The 12585-nt window shown below is 40.6% G+C and overlaps 1 protein-coding gene and 1 long non-coding RNA gene across 3 annotated transcripts in view; one reads left to right on the top strand and one right to left on the bottom strand.

Annotated features, from left to right (window-relative positions):
- Positions 1 to 2457: 2457 nt before the first annotated feature.
- On the bottom strand, positions 2458 to 10306 carry il13ra1a (IL-13 receptor-alpha-1-a precursor). Of its 2 annotated transcripts, none has more exons than XM_090183224.1 (9): positions 10005 to 10306; positions 8113 to 8243; positions 7483 to 7624; positions 7111 to 7213; positions 6692 to 6864; positions 6322 to 6455; positions 6056 to 6107; positions 4276 to 4375; positions 2458 to 4140 (listed from the first exon to the last, which is right to left on the bottom strand). In XM_090183224.1, exons 1-9 carry the CDS (start codon positions 10072 to 10074, stop codon positions 3966 to 3968), a joined length of 1080 nt encoding a protein of 359 aa, XP_090039350.1. In that variant the 5' UTR covers positions 10075 to 10306; the 3' UTR covers positions 2458 to 3965.
- The window catches only part of LOC149980852 (uncharacterized), a 24174-nt gene continuing 20512 nt past the window's right edge, over positions 8924 to 12585 (top strand). The window contains exon 1 of the long non-coding RNA XR_016483152.1: positions 8924 to 8996. This is a non-coding gene — a long non-coding RNA (uncharacterized LOC149980852). The remainder of the gene's footprint in view (positions 8997 to 12585) is intronic.

Genomic DNA, 12585 nt, shown 5'->3' with positions numbered 1-12585 from the left:
ATGTACTGAAAAGTAATGTCATTCACATAGTATGTGTTAGTACTGTAGACAATCTGGATTACAGTAAATGTTAGGCCTCCTGGGCTGTATACAGCGTTCCTCACTGAGTTCCCTGAATTCCTATTGGACATTGTAGTCAGTGCAGATAATATTCACATGTTTGGTGACTTCAATATTCACATGGAAATGTCCACAGACCCATTCCAAAAGGCATTCGGAGCCATCATAAACTTAGTGGGTTTTGTCCAACATGTTTCTGGACCTAAGTATTGCGACAGTCATACCCTGGATATAGTTTTGTCCTGCATAATAAATATTTTGGATCTGTCGTACAACAATCTTATTTTGTTTTCAGACCCCAACCAAGGATTATCAAAAGCTGCGCTATAAAAACTCGAACAACCCAAAAATTCCTATATGCCCTGCCAGACTCCCTCCACCTACCCAAGGACGTCAGTACAAAAATCAGTTAACCACCTAACTGAGGCTCCACATTTAACCTTGCGTAATACCCTTAATACAGTCGCATCCCTAAAAACAAAAAACAGTTGTCACAAGAAATTAGCTCACTGGTATACAGACAATACCCAAGCCTTGAAGCAAGCTCGCAGAAAATGGGCACGGAAATGACGCTCCATCAAACTGGAAGTCTTCGACTAGCTTGGAAAGACAGTGCCGTGCAATATCAAAGAACCTGCTCGATCAGCCTAATTTTCCAACCTAATTGAGGAGAATAAGAATAATCCAAAATTTATTTTTGATAGTGTTTCAAAGCTAAATAAAAAGCAGCATTCCCCAAGAGAGGATGGCTTCACTTCAGCAGTGAGCAATTCATGAACTTCTTCGACGAAAAGATCATGATCATTAAAAAACAAATTACGCTCCCGGGTGGCGCAGTGGTTGAGGGTGCTGTACTGCAGTGCCACCAGAGACTCTGGGTTCGCACCCAGGCTCTGTCGTAACCGGCTGCAACCGGGAGGTCCGTGGGGCGACGCACAATTGGCCTAGTGTCGTCCAGGTTAAAAAGAAAATTACACACTCCTCTTTGAATCTGTGTATTCCTCCAAAGCTCAGTTGTCCTGAGTCTGCACAGAACTGCTAGGATCAATGGAGACACTCAAGGTTTTTAATCCTGTATCTCTCGACACATTCACAAAAATAGTCATGGCCTCTAAACCTTCCAGCTACATACTGGACACTATTCCAACTAAACTACTGAAAGAGCTGCTTCCTGTGCTTGGCTGTCCTATGTTGAACATAATAAACGGCTCTCTATCCTCCGGATGTGTACCAAACTCACTAAAAGTGGCAGTAGTAAAGCCTTTCTTGAAAAAGCCAAACCTTGACCCGGAAAATGTAAAAAACTATCGGTCTATATCGAATCTCCCATTCCTCCCAATTTATTTTGAAGAAGCTGTTGCGCAGCAACTCACTGCCTTCCTGAAGACAAATAATGTATACGAAATGCTTCAGTCTGGTTTTAGACCCCATCACTGTACTGAGACTGCACTCGTGAAGGTGACAAATTACCTTTTAATGGCTTCAGACCAAGGCTCTACCTCTGTCCTTGTTCTCCTAGATCTTAGTGCCACTTTTGACACCATCGATCGCCACATTCTTTTGGAGAGATTGGAAACCCTAATTGGACTACACCAGTGGCACTCATTGTGCAGCCTGCATGCATGCATTTTCCATTCATAATACATAACAATGATACAATGTAAATTCAATGTGTTTAATGCAAGCCTGAATCACAGTGTCCCCTGAACCCCCCCATCTCAGCCTCCGTATCTATGGTGCAATAGTCTATGTATCGGGGGGCTAGGGTCAGTCTGTTATATCTGGTGTAATTCTCCTGTCTTATCTGGTGTCCCGTGTGAACTTAAATATGCTCCCTCTAATTCTCTCTATCCCACTCCTCCCGGAGGACCATGCCTCAGGACTACCTGGTCTGATGACTCCTGGCTGTCCCCAGTCCATCTGGTCTTGCTGCTGCTCCAGTTTCAACTGTTCTGCCTATGGAACTCTGATCTGTTCACCGGACATGCTACCTTGTCCCGGACCTGCTGTTTTCGACTCTCTCTCTCTTTCTACTGCACCTGCTGTCTCGACCTCTAAATGCTCGGCTATGAAAAGCCAACTGACATTTGCTCCTGAGGTGCTGGCTTGGTTCCTCTCTAGGTTTCTTCCTAGGTTCCTGCCTTTCTAGGGATTTTTCCTATCCACTGTACTTCTACATCTGCATTGCTTGCTGTTCGGGATTTTAGTCTGGGTTTCTGTATAAGCACTTTGTGACATCTGGTGATGTTAAAGGGGCTTTATAAATACATTTGATTGAGTGATAATTGGTAAAAATCAAGTTGATGATTTTACAGACATGAAAAACAGGGAGATGAAGAGAGGAAATGGTTTAAATATCAAGGTATTGTCGTGGAAATTACCACTAAGGACTCCAAGTCAAAGTTTAATGAACACATCTTTATTGATATCTTTATTGATATTGAAGCTCTCATTGATATTGAAGCTCTATTGAAGCTCTCATTAGGGCAGCAATACGAGACAGTGCAGAGAGGCGGGGGAAATGTTCTAGCTGTATTTTGATAAGCATAGGCGAGCCGTGCTCTGATACAGCAACCTATGGATTACAATGAAGGATTTTGGGTTTCCTTGGGATTGGGACGATAGGTAAATAGCCTTTATATAAAGGCTAGTGAGTCAATAGATAAATAATACATTTGATTTGGGCTAAATTATTGCATGCTAAATGTTTCTGATCAGGGATAGATGAGCAAATGAATAAATTAGCTACCATTTCCACTTGCACAGCCAGAGAGCAATTAACCAAATATACAGACAGAGATTCAGTGAAACAAAATCACATTGATTGATTATCAGATATGTCACAGGTTTTTGGTTGGGAGTAGGACAAACTACTACGCAAGTGAAGAGCAAAATAGAGCAAAATAGAGAAAAAAAAGATTATCATTAGCACACTACAACGTAGCCTAATGGTTACCAAATATCCAAATGGAGATTCAGTGAAAACAAAAATGTGACATTGATTTATCTAGACGAGTCCCCTAAGCTTGTCTCAAAGCAGCGGGATGGCGCTGGCCCGGTCAAAACGGTGCTGAAATTATAATCTACGTGACCACCCACAACTATTGCTTTAAATTAGTATAACGGTTGGATATGACTTTGGGAGTTTCAGTATAAGCATGAATTTGATACATGCCTTCAATTGCATTAGAATACCTTTTTACAATATTTTCATCATTCAGATGATCATAATAAGGTGAGTTTTCCTCTCTCTGTGCTTTTTCTGGCCCAATGTCCGTTTCCTCGTCTCCTCACTCCGCTACCGCCCACCTCCGCCATTTTGTTCTCAACACCAGTTTAAATCAACATAGCCTACTGTTTTCCAGAAATCTTGCTTTTTTTCGCATTCGGGCTATTTTATTTCTGTGATGTCGGACTAGGCCTGGGCTCCGACTTCATCTCACCAGGCTCGGGTCGGACCGGGATCGAATTTTGAGTTCTGATGATAACTGTAAATCGCATTTGTTTCTCGTGTGCAGTCAGGCAGTGTCAAGTATGTGTGTGCTTTGAATTTATGTAGACTTTGTGTGAAGTAAATAAGCTAAGGTAAAAGCTTACCTGTTTGGATAATGTGCCATTTTATTTTTAGCTAATTTGCTGCTGCGCGTGTGTATTTTGTGGAATTGCATTAGTGCAACATTGGTGGGAAATGTTGTAGTTTCCCGGGTCTTGTCATTAAAAAAAATTCAGGAAATGTGAAGAGTGGTCCTGGGACAGTCCGGGGATCCCAGTTACTGTTGTTAAATCTCAAAGTATCCCATGTTGAGTCAAAAAGCCACCACCACACAAGGTTAAAACACTGAGGTCCTCCCAGTCTGCTGGGCCACTACCAGCTTGTCCACAGGTTCACTGTATATTCATGTTTCTCATGACTCTGGCTGCTGAGGAAGAGGGGATTGTACTAGGGTGATCTTACAGTCTACTTCCTCTTGTGCTGGGATGTAGAGATTCTCATTAATGCTCATCTCATTGTTGTTGTTGAACATATCACTGATGAGGTTGGTTGGCTTGGGAACTTTGGGGAGGATCTTGTCCTTGTGTCTATAGGCAGAAGACACAGTCATTTGATATAATATCTAAAAAAGGACCTACAATATATGCATCACCATTCAGAGATCGCAGTATCCCATATTTTGTGGAGTGAATTCAGACGTGTATAGATTGATGTGTACTCACTTCCTTATACAAAAACAAACCAGGATGGAAACTATAACCGCCATGACTGAAATGAAGACGGCTGCAACATGCAGGTGCCAATCCCGATTCCCATCTTTACCTAAACAAACAAACAACAACGTCAGGATAGAGGTTTACATATAACCGACTAATAAGATGTTAAATCCACTTCAATCAGTGTACATGAATGGGAGGAGACAGATTAAATAAAGATGTTTAAGCCTTGAGACAATTGAGACATGGATTGTGTATGTCAAATCAAATCAAAGTTTATTTGTCATGTGCGCCGAATACAACACGTGTGGACCTTACAGTGAAATGCTTATTTACAGGCTCTAACCAAGAGTGCGAAAAAAAGGTATGTGTGTGTGTAGGTAAGTAAAGAAATAAAACAACAGTAAAAAGACATTTGAAAATAAGACTAGCAAGGCTATATACAGACACTGTTTAGTCAGGCTTATTGAGGTAGTATGTACATGTAGGTATGGTTAAAGTGACTATGGGGGCCCCTCAGGGGTGTGTGCTCAGTCCCCTCCTGTACTCCCTGTTCACTTATGACTGCATGGCCAGGCATGACTATAACACCATCATTAAGTTTGCCGATGCCACAACAGTGGTAGGTCTGATCACCGACAACGATGAGACAACCTATAGGGAGGAGGTCAGAGACCTGGCCATGTGGTGCCTAGACAACAACCTCTTCCTCAACGTGATCAAGACAAAGGCGAGGATTGTGGACTACAGGAAAAGGAGGATCGAGCACTCCCCATTCTCATCGACAGAGCTGTAGTGGAGCAAGTTGAGAGATTCAAGTTCCTTGGTGTCCACATCAACAACAAACTATCATGGTCTAAACACACCAAGACAGTCGTGAAGCGGGCATGACAAAGCCTATTCACCCTCAGGAGACTGAAAATATTTTGCATGGGTCCTCAGATCCTCAAAAAAGTTCTACAGCTGCACCATCGAGAGCATCCTGACTGGTTGCATCACTGCCTGGTATGGCAACTGCTTGGCCTCCGATCGCAAGGCACTACAGAGGGTAGTGCATATGGCCCAGTACATAACGGGGGCCAAGCTTCCTGCTATCCAGGACCTCTATACCAGGTGGTATCAGAGGAAGGCCCTAAAAATGGTCAAAGACTCCAGCCACCTTAGTCATAGACTGTTCTCTCTGCTACCGCACGGCAAGAGCTACTGGGGCGCTAAATCTAGGTCCAAAAGACTTCTTAACAGCTAATAAAATGGCTACCCAGACTATTTGCATTGCCCCCGCCCCCCCCTCTCTTTTACGCTGCTGCTACTCTCTGTTTATTATCTATGCATAGTCACTTTAACTCTACCTACATGTACATATTACCTCAATTACCTCGACTAACCGGTGCCCCCGCACATTAACTCTGCACCGGTACCCCCTGTATATAGCCTCGCTATTGTTATTTTACTGCTGCTCTTTAATTAACTTAAAAATAATAATAATAATTTTTACTCTTACATTTTTTACTTAACACATTTTTTCTTAAAACTGCATTATTGGTTAAGGGTTTGTAAGTAAGCGTTTCATTGTAAGGTCTCCCTACACCTGTTGTATTCGGCGCATGTGACAAATACAATTTGTTTATACCAGCTCCATTTTATTTAGCTCATAATTATGAGAGGATGGCCCAAGAAGAAAGAAAGAACGGGGAAACCATACCATATATTTCCTCCTCAGTCCAGTCACCCTCTCCCATACCACACAATTGTAAATAGATGGGTTTAATGCGAACACGATACTGACAGTGAGGGTCATAGTTCACCATGATCCAAGTCTTGTCTTCTAAGGACTTACTCTGGAACGACATTACAGCAACAGACATTTGAGTGCTTTTACTCTACTAAACCTACATACTGTAATTCAAGACAACAAAGTTGATAAATAAAAGTGTACTTTATACAGTGGATGGTTGTAAAAGACAATAATATTTTTGCAGACAAGTACTAAAAAGAAACAATGGCAGATTCACTGCCCATACAGAATCACTACCCACACTTCTCTTTCCTTACCTCAGGTATTTTACATCTGGTATAGTTGATGACGTACTTCCAACAGTGTGGATGGCTTATGTCTGGTGAAATCCAGCTAATATTGAGGTTGCTCCCTTCCTCTGTGATCTTCAAATCAAGAGGTATAGGCTGCACTGCAGGAAGCATGGACAGGGAAAGAGATAATAAAGCAACCTCTGAGAGAAAAACTGTATACATTGATGAAAATTAGATGCAAATTAAGCCAAATCGCCACGGGATGTTGATGTAACGTGATTACGATGATGTTAATTAAATAATAAGGAAACTATGATGACTCAGACTATTTATTATTTAGATTTTAGCCTCAGATTTAGCCTGAAGAGTGAAAATAGAGTAGTTTTAGTCTTACCATGGTCCTCAGGATTCACTTTGAAGGTATTCCGTACCGATGAACCGTTGAGAGTCCCATTGACCTGGAAGAAGATCCGCGTGTGGGAGTCTCCTCTCAGATGACATCCTGTCCTCTGATTGCCGTTGTACAGGTACTCATTGCATTCCGATACCTTACTCATATTTTTTAACCTGAAAAATCAGAAATGACGGGACTGAGATTGTATAGGTGTTGTCATAGTTACGGTCCTAAATATTTCCTAACCACATGACCAAATCAGGAAAAACATTGGGTCATAGATATAACAACTGAAAAACCAGCTAAACAAAGACTATCTTTGTAACTCTTCATCTATATTTTGTTGAATATAAACACTCTTCCACAGCCTTGTACTGGACCGTGAGTGGTGGAGAAGCAGGAAGTAGAATTGTTCTCACCCGTAGTAAAGCTGGAGGTCTTCTGGGACCTGATTGGCTAGGAGCCAGCTGCAGTTCATGGCCTTAGAGGTGTAGAGAAAACATTTGAAGTTCGTCACCAACTCTGTTATAGGAGAGAGAGAAAGAGCGAGAGGGTAGAGAGCGAGAGAGAGAGAGATTTACACCCAAGTGAATGAAATTAACCCTATAGTATACTGTATATGGCCAGTTCCCTGGACAGAGATTGTCTAGTACTGGCCTAAAAAGTATGTTTATGGAGATCCTCCTCAAAATTTGCGTTGTTTCCAATACTAGGTTTAATCTGATTTGGAAAAACAGCCCATAGAGAGTGACAGAGTTGTTTAGGAGAACATTCTGTTGTTGATAACCAACCTGTGGGGGCAGGGATGGTGTGAACTACAGTTTGACTCATCTGTGTCTTGTTACACTGAGTTTGTATGAAGAAACGCACACCTCCCATCAGAGGAAAACACTCCTCTAACCGTGTTTCCTTCTTCGTCCTGCTTATGTTCTTCTGTGAGGAGAAAAATTAAAGATATTACAGAGGGAATGAATTTAGGAACTTAACAGGAATAAGGGGCTATCTACCAATGTTTAATGTGCCCATAGAGCTCTGGTCAAAAGTAGTGCAGTATATAGAGCACAGAGTGCCATTTGGGATGAAGCCTTAGTCTGGGTGATGATGGGTTGGTTGTTGGTTTAGTGTTTTATGGAAATGTTCAGTATGAGTCTGTGAAAAAATATTTTGGCTTCAGAGGTCAATAAATGTAATCTAATCTAAAAAAAAAAATCATCCAAAGTAAAGTATAACATTAGCTTTTTAACTTGATCTAGCACCAGAATACAAGTACTGCCGGCAGTACGAGGAAGTGTTTAAATTACTGCACATCTGTAGGCCTACAACCCATTGGAAAACAGTGGGCAGACAGTCAATCATGTTCAACAGACAACTCTATTCGGTTGACCGATGATAGCTAGGACGGCCTGTAACGTTTTCCTCACCTTGCCTATCCATGACATATTGATATGGTATTTACATCTCTGACTATCAACATTCTCCAGTAGACTCCATGAAAGCTCCCAGCAGAACTCGTTCGTCCAAGAGAAAGTCACATTTCTTGGTGATGGGAGCTCTAAAGGAAAAACAATAACAACTCTTATTATGGTCATGCTCAAGGGTTAAGTGGGATACATACAGGGGTATAAAGGGGTTGTAAATCAAATCAAATGTTAATTGCCACATGCGCTGACTACAACATGTGTAGGTAGACCTTACCGTGAAATGCTTACTTACAAGCCCTAAACCAACAATGCAGTTTTTGCACATTTGGGCAGTTTTGATACATTTTTAACAGAAATACAATGGTTCTTTGGATCAGTCTAAAACTTTGCACATCCACGGCTGCCATCTAGTGGCCAAAATCTAAATTGCACCTGGGCTGGAATAATACATTATGGCCTTTCTCTTGCATTTCAAAGATGATGGTATAAAAAAATACAAAAAGAATGGTTGGTTTTTTCTTTGAATTATCTTGTAAGAGATCTATTGTGTTATATTCTCCTATATTCATTACACTTGTCCACAAACTTCAAAGTGTTTTCTTTCAAATGGTACCAATAATATGCATATCCTTGCTTCAGGGCCTGAGCTACAGGCAGTTAGATTTGGGTATGTCATTTTAGACGAAAATTGAAAAAAGGGGCCGATCCTTAAGAGGTTCGTTGTTGAGATCTGATATTCTGTGCAGCGCAGGCCAATGTCATAAGACTATATTCAACCAATCACGTTTCTGAAATCGTTTCGCACAAAATTCCAGCTAAACTCGGAGAGGACAGTTAGGCCTCACTACTTACAAAACGCGTGCTTCTGACGAAGAGCTACGAAAGTAAGTAAATAGCCCTATTAGACTGAAAGATATATGGTCATTTCGTCAAATGTGTGAGGCTCTCCAGTCTCCATGCTCATTAGTTGCTCATTCAACATATTTGAGGCTACTTCACAGTCCCGTTTTAAAAGTCTCCCTTCCTAACTGATTTACATTCCCTGAGACCAACCAGAAATGTTTATTTGGCCAAATATTCCCAGGCTGTCCTAAAAAGAAATTCGCGAGAAAAATGAATAGGCTAGGTGTGGCTGGTGCGCTTAAGTTAACTCGTTCAGTGTAGCGCCAGAGCGTCACTTCTCACAGTGGTGCTTATTTGATAAAATTAGATCAAAGCTGAATCAATGTCTTGGAAGATCACATAATGATTAATTAGCATCATACATAACATAAACAAATATGCCTATAATAGCATAGTATAACGTTACTATTATAACAAAAACACCACACCAGTTCTTATGGGATTTTTGTTGGCTGAATAGTCCAACAACAGTAACTCTCATGTTGCCAAAACTCAACAGCGCGCGAATGTAGGCTACAAGGCAGAATGTGCTTTGATTGAAACAAAATACAGTAAGGCTATATAGTTAACACCATCTGCTCTAATTGAATTGCCAGAAGATCTAAATGCCTCCAAAACAAATATATAATGTAGGCTACACTGTCCAGCCAATGTTCCGCGAAATCATCAATTTGTCCTGCATTTGGGAATTTTAAATGTGGTCAACGGTATAGCATTCCCATTTTAATTAAATACACAATACGTGTATCTGCCTAATTTATTACACAGTAATCTGTTCACTCTAGATCACCTCGGTATGCACTTACAAGTATGGACAAAGTTTGTGGTGAAAATATTTGCGCAACTTGTCACTCTGACGTTATTAACGGGAAACGTCCTGAGTGCCAAACCAAGTTTAATAAAGACATAAAGTGAACATATCAAACGATACGACCAGATAGCCTACGACCATGGTATAAAAAAAAACTGTATAAAAAATATGATATTACCTGTTTCAGGCTGTGTAGCTACGAATGAAACGAAATAGTACAAGACGAAAACTCCCCAGCATTTGTACATTGTATCAACCTATGCGAGTGATCTCTGTCAAGACCTGTCAGTCCCGACCGAATTCTATCCAAAATAAAGTTCTCAACAGATGTTGCGCTGTTCAGTTAAAACGGATGGAGAAAACCAGGGATCCAACAAAACCGAAAAGAAACGTGGAAAACAGCTGTTTGTTGTGCTAAGAAAGAAGGATCTTACAATTCTCCCGATCCTGCTCTGAAATGAAAGTGGGCGGAGTTTGAGCAGTGGCTGTATCAACTCAGTTTATAGTTACTGTGTAGCTGTAGCCGAAACAAAGCCTAATTGAGTTTTCACCTCTAAATAAGTCAGTTGTTATGGATGCATTGACATCCATTGTTCAATATTTTCACATGGACTGGAAGTACATTATTTTACCATTAGAAATATTAAATACTTTTTCATAATTTCTGTATATAGGCCTACTCTATTTCTAAGATTCAACGTTAAAGTAGGATGAAAAATAGGAGATTAAAATTGGTTGGTTGGTTGAAATTGGTTAAAATTGATGGGAAGATGGATGGAGCCAAATACAGGACCATTCTGGAAGAAAACCTGATGGAGTCTGCAAAAGACCTGAGACTGGGACGGAGATTTGTCTTCCAACAAGACAATGATCCAAAACATAAAGCAAAATCTACAATGGAATGGTTCAAAAATAAACATATCCAGGTGTTAGAATGGCCAAGTCAAAGTCCAGACCTGAATCCAATCGAGAATCTGTGGAAAGAACTGAAAACTGCTGTTCACAAATGCTCTCCATCCAACCTCACTGAGCTCGAGCTGTTTTGCAAGGAGGAATGGGAAAACATTTGTCCCTCGATGTGCAAAACTGATAGAGACATACCCCAAGCGACTTACAGCTGTAATCGCAGCAAAAGGTGGCGCTACAAAGTATTAACTTAAGGGGGCTGAATCATTTTGCACGCTCAATTTTTCAGTTTTTGATTTGTTAAAAAAGTTTGAAATATCCAATAAATGTCGTTCCACTTCATGATTGTGTCCAACTTGTTGTTGATTCTTTAAAAAAAATACAGTTTTATATATCTTTATGTTTGAAGCCTGAAATGTGGCAAAAGGTCGCAAAGTTCAAGGGGGCCGAATACTTTCGTAAGGCACTGTCTCTAGCTTAAACTGACGGATTTGGATGGGGATCCTTTTATTGACGCATGGGTGCATCAATAGACTTTTAACTTTTTTTTTATTTTTATAAAGGCAATTTTCTTTCCATTATGGATACATTTCAGAAAAGTGATTATGCCTTCTTGGTCTTCGCCTTTACCCAAGATGGTGATTTTGAGTTTCTTATGAATCGTTATGATTACACCGTTAATGTTTGGAGCAGATTTTAAAAAACAGCCAGTTTGTACAAATGGTTCTGCATTCTATGTGCGTCCTGATGGAGCCGGTGTGTTCTAGGAGCGTTGCCATATCAATAGGGTTTCATAATGGGATTTCAAGACAGCTGGAACCTTTGATAGGACCAATTAGGTCTTTCTAATTCTGAGAGGGAATAGCTAGTGTTGCCATTGTTTTTCAGACAGGAATGTTATGTTAATGATGTAATCGTTATCTTTAGTGCTGATACTGTAAGCCCATGGATGTAGGGAAAAAAACAGGACCAACAGGGAAACTCACCCATTGGTCGTATCCCTCCCGGTAAACCCTCCCGGTAAACCCTCCCGGTAAACCACTCCCTGGCTATCCATATTTATTTATTTGTTAATTAAAGTGAGCCTTCTGGTTTGCTATATAAGGAATTTCAAAGGATTTATAGCATTTGCTTTTACTTTTGATACTTAAGTATATTTAAAACCAGAAACTTTTAGACTTTTACTCAAGTAGTATTTTACCGGGTGACTTTCACTTTTACTTGAGTCATTTTCTATTAAGGCACTTGTCAAACTCCACTAGGCCCTCCACTAGGCCCTCCATGAAGGGCCGAGTGCCTACGGGTTCCCTTGTACGTGATTGATTAATTACGGTCTCTGATTAGTAAGGAACTCCCGTCACCGGGTTGTCTAGGTCTTAATTGAAAGGAAAAAACAAAAACGTGCAGACACTAGGCCCTCCACTAGGCCCTCCATGGAATGAGTTTGACCACTGTATTAAGGTATCTTTACTATTACCAAAGTATGGCAACTGGGAACTTTTCCCACCACTGATGGATGGGTGGATAGATGGGTGGATAGATGGGTGGATGGATGGATGGATGGATGGATGGATGGACGGATGGATGGATGGATGGGTGGATAGATAGATGGATGATGGACAACTTTAACTAATGATCTCTTTAATTCAAGAATGGATCCCTATTTTCTTCCACTTCCAGATGTTTCAAGTTCAACTTTAATTCCTTCAATTGAACTCTGAATTGCATGATAAATAAATAAAAAAGATAGGAATAGAAAACAAACAAACATGCATACATGCAACATAGAAACTGTTGTTGTGGCTGATCTTAGGAGTTTGCTTTCAATAGGTGAGTGGTGTGAGATCTTCTGT

The sequence above is a fragment of the Oncorhynchus mykiss genome, chromosome 9 (assembly GCF_057628025.1).
Source record: "Oncorhynchus mykiss isolate SJ-2025 chromosome 9, ASM5762802v1, whole genome shotgun sequence".
Classification (NCBI taxonomy): Eukaryota; Metazoa; Chordata; class Actinopteri; order Salmoniformes; family Salmonidae; genus Oncorhynchus; species Oncorhynchus mykiss.
Note: the sequence above shows the minus strand (reverse complement) of the source record. Positions and strands in the feature narration are given on the sequence as shown.

What these genes read in the sequence shown, in the direction of transcription:
- il13ra1a (XM_090183224.1), bottom strand. Translation starts at nt 10,074, where the DNA reads ATGTACAAATGCTGGGGAGTTTTCGTCTTGTACTATTTCGTTTCATTC. An exon ending in ATATGTCATGGATAGGCAAG is followed by an intron (nt 7,625 to 8,112) that starts GTGAGGAAAACG and finishes TTCTCCTCACAG; the next exon opens with AAGAACATAAGCAGGACGAA. An exon ending in AGTGAATCCTGAGGACCATG is followed by an intron (nt 6,456 to 6,691) that starts GTAAGACTAAAA and finishes TGCTTCCTGCAG; the next exon opens with TGCAGCCTATACCTCTTGAT.